The 9,515-nt window shown below is 38.4% G+C and overlaps 1 protein-coding gene across 1 annotated transcript; it reads left to right on the top strand.

The window, feature by feature from the left end:
- Positions 3,336–5,516, top strand: LOC107647221. Its single transcript, XM_016351330.1, has 3 exons — positions 3,336–4,360; positions 4,548–4,633; positions 5,050–5,516. The coding sequence occupies exons 1-3, from the start codon at positions 3,336–3,338 to the stop codon at positions 5,514–5,516; spliced, it is 1,578 nt and encodes a 525-aa protein (XP_016206816.1).

Here is a 9,515-nt window from a genome sequence, read left to right as displayed (position 1 = left end):
CTTTATGCCATAAAGAGCTCTAAGTTGACCATCCGTCTCTAGTAGCCCATATTCAAGTGGAATTAGAAAGCTAAGGGATATGAATTTTACCCACTTGAATGTTGTGAAGGTTGATGGCAACTTAGGGGGAGGGGTCTCCAATAACTTTGGCAAGGTGATTTCAAGCTCTACTCCCTTGTGCCCTTTGACAACTTCCACCTCTTTGCAAACTTCTTTAATTTCAACCTCTTCCTCTTGGTAGCTTTCTTCCAATTCAATATCTTCTTCATTACTTACCAAGGGCATGGGAGGCTGTGCTTCTTCTTCTATTATCTCCATCTCTTGATCAACCTCTTCCAAGTCTTCAACTATGATATGCTTTGGAGGTTGTACACCCTCCTCAACATCAAATGCAACCGTCTTGGAAGGAGGTTCTATGTCTTGACTTTCCCATGGAGGTTCAGCATCTCCTAAGTCTTCAACCACTTATTCCTCTGCAACTATTATGGCTTCCTCCACTTGTTCCAATACAAAGCCATGTTCCTCATTGTCCACCGAAGTTTCTAGTGTCTCCTTCATGCATTGCTCTTCTTTTGATTCTCCACATGTAGCCATGGGAGTTCTTTGAGTGCTCAGATATTGGGAAGCTATTATATTTACGAACTCGCCTAAGGCGGCCGCGAAATTTAGCACACTCTTATTCATCCTTTCTTGCCTTTGAAGAATAACACGAAGTCTGTCATCCATTGGAGGTTGGGGTGGATATGAGGATTCATTGGTTGGGAGAGAGGGTTCATAATAGGAAGGTGGTTCATCTTGATAATGATATGGAGATGGTGAATATTGAGGTGGTGGTTCATGAGAGTAGTTGTGTTGGAAAGGTGGTGGTTCTGTGTATGGTTCATTTGGCTCATAAGGTGGTTGGTATGGCAGATACGGGTTAGGGTCATATGGAGGTGAATGGTTGTAGTTGGCTTATGAGTGTGGTGATTCAAAGTTGTGTTGAAGAGGTTCATAGGCATATGATGGGGTCCATCATATCTATCATCTTGGTATGCATCACAGAATGGTTGTTGGTTATAGTGCATTGGAGGGGGTTGTTGCCAAAAGGGTTGATCAAATCCTTGTGCCTCCTCCCATCTTTGATTCTTCCAACCTTAATGTCTATTTTCATTATAGTTTCCTCTTCCTGCAACATAATTGTAACCAGACTCATAGCCAAAGGGGTGAGAGTTCATAGTAGCAGATAAAATTGAAAACAAAAATGAAAACAAATTCAAATTAAAAGGTTATTGAAATTTAAATTTTGAATTTGAAAATTAAATTTTTGAAATTTGAAATTTGAAAATTTGATTTTTTTTGAAACAAGACAAGATAAGATTTTTGAAAGAGATATGATTTTTGAAAAAGATTTGAATTTTGAGTTTTGAAAACTGAAAAAAAATTTTAAAATTGAATTTTGAAAATTTTTAAATTTGAATTTTGAAATTTTATTTTAAATTTTGAATTTTTGAATTTAATAAGGAAAGAGAAAAACAATAAAATGATAACAAACTTAAAAATTTTTAGATCAAAACGAAGAAAACAACTAAGAACAACCTGAAGGTCAAGATGAACACCAAGAACAACTTGAAGATCAAGATGAACACCAAGAAAAATTTTTTTAAAAAATTTTTAATAATTAAATAAAAACCAATAACCTCTTAATTTAAGAAAAAAGCAAAAATAAAAACAAAAATAAAAACAAATAAACAAGCAAAAAGTAAATATTTACAATAACCAATAATAAGGAACACATTTGCAATTCCCCGGCAACGGCGCCATTTTGATGAGAGAACTTTTGCGTGGTCTAGAAATTTGCAGATAAATCCTCATTGCAAGTATAGTTTCTAAACCAACAAAAGTCCTTTCATACAAACGTTTTGGTTGTCACAAGTAACAAACCCCTTTAAAATTGATAACCGAGTATTTAAACCTCGGGTCGTCTTCTCAAGGAATTGCAGGGAGGTATGTTCTTATTATTGGTTATGAGTTTGTAAATTGGGGTTCTGGAGTTTGGGCAATGGGCACAGGTATATTTTCAAAGCAATAAAAATAAATAAATAACTATAAAATAAACTCTTGGCAAGGTATGAGAACTGGAAGTCCTATCCTGGTTATCCTTATCAATGGTAATGAGAATTGGATTTTTCTCCCACTTTGTTAACCTCTAACTATGAAGGTAAGTTAAGTGGATAAATTAATTTTTATTCCTCAGGTCCTAGTCTTTCCTTGGGAAAGGCTAGAGTTATTGGAACTTGAATTAATAAATGAAGAAATCCATTTTTTAATCAACAATGAGTTTGATAACTCAAGTGTCTCCAATGACTCAACCAAAGCCAAAAGGGAAAAAAGTCTACTTGAATGAAAATAATTTGGATAAACAAAGAGCATTAATAAATTAAAGAGAGCAATCATAAGTCTGAAATACCTCAAATTATAATAATAAAAGTAATCCAATCTAACATGAAAGATTTATGAATCAAATAGACAACATAAGTAATTAACAAATGAAAGTATTAGAGTATCTAAAAGTAAAAGAGAAATATAAATTGAAGAACATTGAACCTGGGATTGAAAGTCACTCCTAAAACTAAGAGAAATCCTAAATCCTAATCCTAAGAGAGAGGAGAGAACCTCTCTCTCTAAAAACTACATCTAAAACTATAAAAAGTGAATTATGAAAGCTTCATCATGTATGGATGCATTCCCCTGCTTTATAGCCTCTAATATGAGTTTTCTGGGCTGAAAACTGGGTAAAAAACAGCCCAGAAATCACTGGAGAAGAAATCTGCCACGCTGGTTTTTCGCCACTACGATGCGTCTGCATGGAGCACGTGGTCGCGTCGCCTATCGTCAGGGCAACCATGGCATATTATATATCAAAACGAAGCCCCGGATGTTAGCTTTCCAATGCAACTGAAACCGCATCGTTTGGACCTCTGTAGCTAAAGTTATAGCCGTTTGAGTGCGAAGAGGTCAGGCTGGACAACTTAGCAATTTCTCTAACTTCTTGTATTCCTTCCACTTTTGCATACTTCCTTTCCATCCTCTGAGCCATTCCTGCCCTATAATCTCTGAAAACACTTAACACACATATCAAGACATCTAATGGTAATAAAAGAGGATTTAAACATAGGAAACTTAAGACCAAAGAAGCATATTTTCAATCAAAGCACATAATTAGGAAGGCAAATGTAAAACCATGCAAATAGTATGAATAAGTGGGTAAAGAGTTGATAAAATCCACTCAATTGAGCACAAGATAAACCATAAAATAGTGGTTTATCAATGCCAAAGAGGAAAACACTTTCAAGATGCGTGCGGCACTGATGTGGACTATCAGCGACTTTCCAAGATTGGGAAACCTATCCGGCTGGAATATGTATAGTGGGTTAGCCTGTCCTACGTGTAACTTGGATGCTAATCCACATCGGCTGAAAGAAAGTCAAAAATGGTGTTTCATGGGCCATCGACACTTTTTGAATCAGGGACACAAATACAGACTAGACTGGAATAGATTTGACGGGCAGGTCGAAGGTAGAGATCCGCCAAAGAAGTTATCCGGAACAGATGTATTGAGGCAACAGTCTAATGTGCACATTTCATTTGGCAAGAGTTCAAGTGTGACATCCAAAAAAAGACGCAATGGCCAGGATACGGATGGATATGACTCGCATTGGAAGAAGAATAGTGTTTTCTTTGACCTCCCGTACTGGGAGGATCAGATGTTACATCATAACCTCGATGTGATGCATATAGAAAAAAACGTGTGTGACAATGTAGTCTTCACCATCTTAAACGATAGCGGCAAATCAAAAGATAAAATTAAAGCTCGCAGAGATTTACAATGCATGGGAATAAGGCCTGAATTATGGCCAGGGGAAGGTGGTAAATATCCTTCTGCGATATTTGCGATGTCGAATTCACAGAGGGATGTATTCTTGAAGACTTTGCAGAATGTGGTCTTTCCAGATGGTTACTCTAGCAATGTTGCTCGTTGTGTTGATTTGCGACAACGCAAGTTATCTGGGTTGAAAAGTCATGACTGTCATATTCTGATGGAACAATTACTCCCAATTTTAGTGAAGAATGCACTTCCGAGTCCGGTGTCCAATGTGATTGAAAATTTGTCGTCATTTTTTCGAGAACTTTGTGGGAAAGCCATAAACCCTATGCAGCTTGTTGAGCTTCAGAATCATGTTGTGCAAACCTTGTGTCAGATGGAAATAATTTTTCCTCCATCCTTCTTCACCGTCATAGTTCACCTCACCGTGCATCTCGTTGATGAGGTTACTCTTGGTGGACCAGTACATTATAGGTGGATGTATCCAATAGAAAGGTTAGCTTGCTGATAAACCCCTTTAGTACATTCAGTTTAGTTGGATTATGTATATACTGAGCGTTTTATTGTATTTATATAAAATGTATTTAGGACTTCTGAAGCAATATGTTCGTAATAGGGCATAACCAGAAGGCTCAATTGCAGAAGGATATTTATCTGAGGAAATCCTTACTTTCTGTTCTAGGTATTTGGATAATATTGAGACTAGAATCAACCGACCAAGGCGAGTTGATGATGAGCCTGTTGATGTTCTTCATAATTCAGGGGAGAGTATGTTCCCAGCTATTGGCACGGCATTAGGGGCAGTTTTGCATTTCGAACTCACTCCAATGGAAAAGCATCAAGCTCGTCGTCATGTGCTAGTCAACTGCGATGCCGTAGTTCCGTTCCTTGAGTAAGTATACGCATGTTTTTCTAAAACACCAATATAACTCTTTTCTCCCAGTGAATAGTTGGACTAATTTTCTTCTCTCCAATAAAGTACATTTAGGAAAAAGACAAAGCGAAGCATGCGTAATCAGACAAGGTCGCAAGCTAAGATAGATAGTGTCGTCCATGCAGAATTTCTTCGGTGGTTCGAGCATGAGGTTTACAGAATACTAACCTGACCAATGTTTTTTTAGCCTGGAATTAGTATTATATGAAAACTGATTTTAATATAAAGCATGAATATTATGTGGTTCCAGGTTCTTTGGAAAGTACGCTTCAATCGAAAGACATGAAGTTGCTTGCGTGCGGTCCCATGATTCAGGCCAGACGTTTTGGGGCGTATAATGTTAACGGGTACAAGTTTAGAACTATCTCAAAGAAAAACGGGATGAAAACACAAAATAGTGGAGTATATGTATCATTTAATACAAGAAGTTATGCAAGTATGCGTGATAATAGAGTGGCTGTTGGTGGTGTTCCGTATTACGAAAAAATTGTAGACATAATTGAATTAAATTATAGCTGTTCCTTTACAGTGGTATTGTTCAAATGTGTTTGGGCTAATACCACTACCAGTAGAGGCATCAAACAAGACCATTTGGGGCTTACCAGCATTAATTTCTCTCGTCCAATACACACTGGTAATCGTGAAGAAGATGAACCGTACATATTGGCATCAGAGGCTCAGCTTGTATACTATGTGGATGATGAAGTAGCTAAATAATGGAGTGTTGTGGTTCATGTGAAACCAAGGGATTTGTATGACATGGGAGAAGAGAATGAAGAAGCTGAAGTTGGTTTTTCTCCACAGCCAGGGTTGAACATGTCAGCGGAAGGTGACATTGGAGATTTACTGTTGACAAGGAAGGAAGATATAGAAGACCTCATAGAAAATGCCTCAGAGAATTTCGATGATGTCGCGTAATGCATTGTATGAAGCATTTTAATGTAATTTAAAAATGATCTTTCTGTCATAAACTAAGTTAAATAATCTCAGTGTTGTACATTGTTTTCTTTGGTTACTTTATACTTGTGTAGTTTTTTTTTGCAGTTAAATATTTTTGTTATTGTGAATTCTCATGAGTAAAAGCAGACTTTTTGGTTCTTTCAACGATTTTAATACGAATAAGTTAGTTTACGTTAAATCTTTATTCCTTCTACAGTTGTTGTTTTTCTTAGGGTTGCATTTTTCATAATCTTGCTATGTATTAAGCAATATAATTTCACTAGTGTTACGTTTTGAAAAAAACAGTGAACATAACATGACGGTAGAACAGGATCGATGAAAAATGAGGACTTTTCGTCATCCTCTGTAAGCACAACAATTGCTACAGAGCTGTTTAAGAAAATTGCCCAAACTACTAACAAGGGTGATGGTAATTGTCGAAAATTTGCGTTTAGTTTTAAAATTGTCTTAGCATCTTGTAGTTTGGTTTTTTTTCTAAGTCAGTATTTAATGACTCCAGAGTTCTCAATTTCTTCTATGTATACTCATTCTGTTATGTGCAACTTGATATTTTCAGTCTTATCTGAATATTCCGGAGAAGTAGTTTCTGACAGTCTAGATGGAGAAGAGTCTGATTCAGAAGACATTTTAGATGATGTATCCTCTGTCGTAATCGATAGATCCATGTAGTTTGATCTGAATAAGGTTCCGGATGAAGAGGATAAAACTTTAGAAGACCAACAAGATAAACAAGATGATATACATGTTAAGAAAAGGTGCTTTGATCTGAATAAAATGCCATGGTATGGAGATGAAATATCAGATCCTCTGAAATGTGAAGCCCATAGATTCATAACAGAGTATTTTTTGTCGGGTCAATACGATGTTGGAGAGAAATTTTGATGTTTTATTATAACAGTTATGCCGATTTCTTTGATTTGGGTCGCAGTTGTACATGTTTATTCTTGATTTAGGTTTAGTAAGGCATAACTTCAAAGAGGAGTAACTTTGATTTATGCTCTCTAGAACTTTATTTTAACTTCATAAATATTAGAGTTTGATTTTATTTTCTTCTTTTACATCCATGATTGAATGCAGTTTTTAAATGCTAATAACGTAAACAAGAAAATTTTATTGGTAAATTTGTTCACATGAGTTAACATATATAGTTTACAAGTAACTTGTGAATATTTTTAACGTAAAACAAATGTAGAAAAAGTGTTACGAGTTTAAGTAACAATGATTTAAACATAAGTATCTTCAGATAGTAATCGTTACTTAAATAGATTATACCTAGATGGTTATTACTAAAGAGAACAATGGAATATGTGGTAATACGTATTTTGCGGCGGTTTAAATGTAGCCACCGCAAAATGCCTAACAAGAAGTCACCGGCAGACATATCGCGGCGGTTTTCGAAAAGATGCCACGAAATGCAAACCGGACCGGCAATATAGCGGCGGTTTGAAGAAAACTCAAACTGCCGCTAAATGTCAACCTAACAGCAATATAGCGGCGGTTTGATCCAAACCGCCGCTAAATGTCGGCCTGATTGCAGCCCCAACCTCTAACCGCCGCTATATGTGCCGCAGTTTGTCTTTTCGCGGCACATTCACAAAATTGCCGCAAAAAAACCGTCGCTATCTTAAGGAATTGTTGTAGTGTCTCTATCCAATGTTCCCAACTTCCCAAAATCAAATGATGAACACTCTCACTAGCCTAAGCTAATCAAAGATCCAAACAAGGGGCATTTATTGTTTTTCACTTAAGCTTGTAATGTGCTACAATTATGAACAAATGGGTTAAGCATAGGCTCAAGATTGGTTAACAACGGAAGATAAAAGGTTAGATATTTGGGTAAGTGAGCTATTTGAACAATGGCCTCAATCATATAAATGCATGTATACACAAAATAATGGACATCAAGAATCAAACAAATCAAAGATTACGATCATAGGAAGAGAATAATGCACACAAGAATGAAAATAAGTGGTCATATGATGTAACCACACAATTAGGCTCAAATCTTACATGCTTGTGTTCTTTGCTCAAAACATGATCCACAAAGTATATAATTCAAGCAAGTTCTAAAAAAAATTTTCAACCAATTGGGGTGGTGCCCTAAAAATGGATTTCTTGGAAATTTTCATCATATTGACTAAGCTTATTCTAATGCAATGTTGTGATTTAGAAAATTTTAAAATTTTCCCTAATTTACCCCTTTTTCAATCAAAGCACAATTCTTATATAAAAAGGGTTAACTAGAATTTTAACAATCCCAAAATATTTTTCTAATCACGATCAAAAGCTAAGATGCAATATATATATATATATATATATAATAAAAGTGTGCAACAACCAAAATAAAGGTATCCACAATAGCAAATATGTATAGTAATCCAAAATGATCTCAAAGACAAAGTGCAAAATAAAATAAAGTAGCAAAAACTAAAGATAGATGTCTGAAAGTTCACCACATAAATGCAATACACCGGTCACGAACGGTGACCTCCCCACACTTTAGAATGAAGTATCGTCCTCGATGCTACTGCTGAAGCTTGGGATGGGGGTCAACAATCACGCCAGGCTACGGCTCAGGCTCAGGCTGTGGAATTAGGACTGGCTGTGGCTCTGGCTGTGGAACTGGCTGTGGCTGTAGATCCTCAGGAGGCTGCTGGACCTCAGTGGTGGCCTGTGTCTGTGGTGGTGCCTTCTGCTGAGTCGGCTCCTCCTCCTGATCCTGCTCGTCAGAGGCGGGAGAGTCTGGAAGTGGAGGTAGCTCAATGCCTTGTGAGGCAAATACCTGGTCTATGCGGTCGAGACGTCGCATGATACGACGCTCGAGGCGCTCCATAAAGCGAAGCAGGTGCTGCACCAACAGGTAAGTCGGCTCAGGTGCTGGTGGTGGGGGTAAGGATGCTGCAGCTGCTGAAGTAGAGGGGGGTCCTGCTGCTGCTGCTGATGACGAGGGCTGAGCTGTCTCTTCCACTGCTCTGGCTCAGGAACGGCGTTTGGGTGGGGGCTTCTCGTGCACCCACCCACCCCATGGAATGGTAACCTCCTTGTCGTCGTCATCTGGGGGTGGTGGTGTCACGTCATCATCCTCCCACGGAACATCAGCCATCTCGATCATGCTGGTGACCAGCGTAGGGAATGGCAACAGGCCACAGATATGCGTGTGCCACATACTCTGCCTGATCAACCGGGGGAAGTTCACCTTCTTCCCCTCCATCACACACCCAATCAGAACCAGCATATCCATAGAAATCTCTGAGAAGTGAGTGGTGGGCAGGACGTAGTGGTCGAAGATATGCTGCTAGGTCTTGGCCTCCTTCGACAGATAAGCGAAGCGCATCCCCTTGGGTTTCTTGTTCCCAGAGTCCATCACCCAAGGAGCGTCAGGTGTGGCAATCAGGCGCTTAAGTGCCCCATAGTCAAATGTTATGCAGTGGATGGCTATCTCTGCCTGCTTATAAGTGCAGGTGTTATCAGGACGATGGTGGCAGAGCAGTGCATCCCCAATGGCAGCCTCAGTGATCATAATCTCTCTACCCCACAGCTGAACTGAATCAAGAGTTGCTCGGAAGAAGTTACCACAGATATAGGTGCATGAATCACGCGCTTAAGCACCTCATAGTCAAATGTCATGCAGTGGATAGCCACCTCTGCCTGCTTATAGGTGCATGTGTCATCAGGACGAAGTTGGCAGAGTAGTGCATCCCCAATAGCAGCCTCAGTGATCATAATCTCTCTACCCCACAGCTAAACTGAATCGAG

The sequence above is a fragment of the Arachis ipaensis genome, chromosome B06, assembly GCF_000816755.2.
Source record: "Arachis ipaensis cultivar K30076 chromosome B06, Araip1.1, whole genome shotgun sequence".
NCBI classification, from domain to species: Eukaryota; Viridiplantae; Streptophyta; class Magnoliopsida; order Fabales; family Fabaceae; genus Arachis; species Arachis ipaensis.
This window is presented reverse-complemented; position numbering and strand designations above follow the sequence as displayed.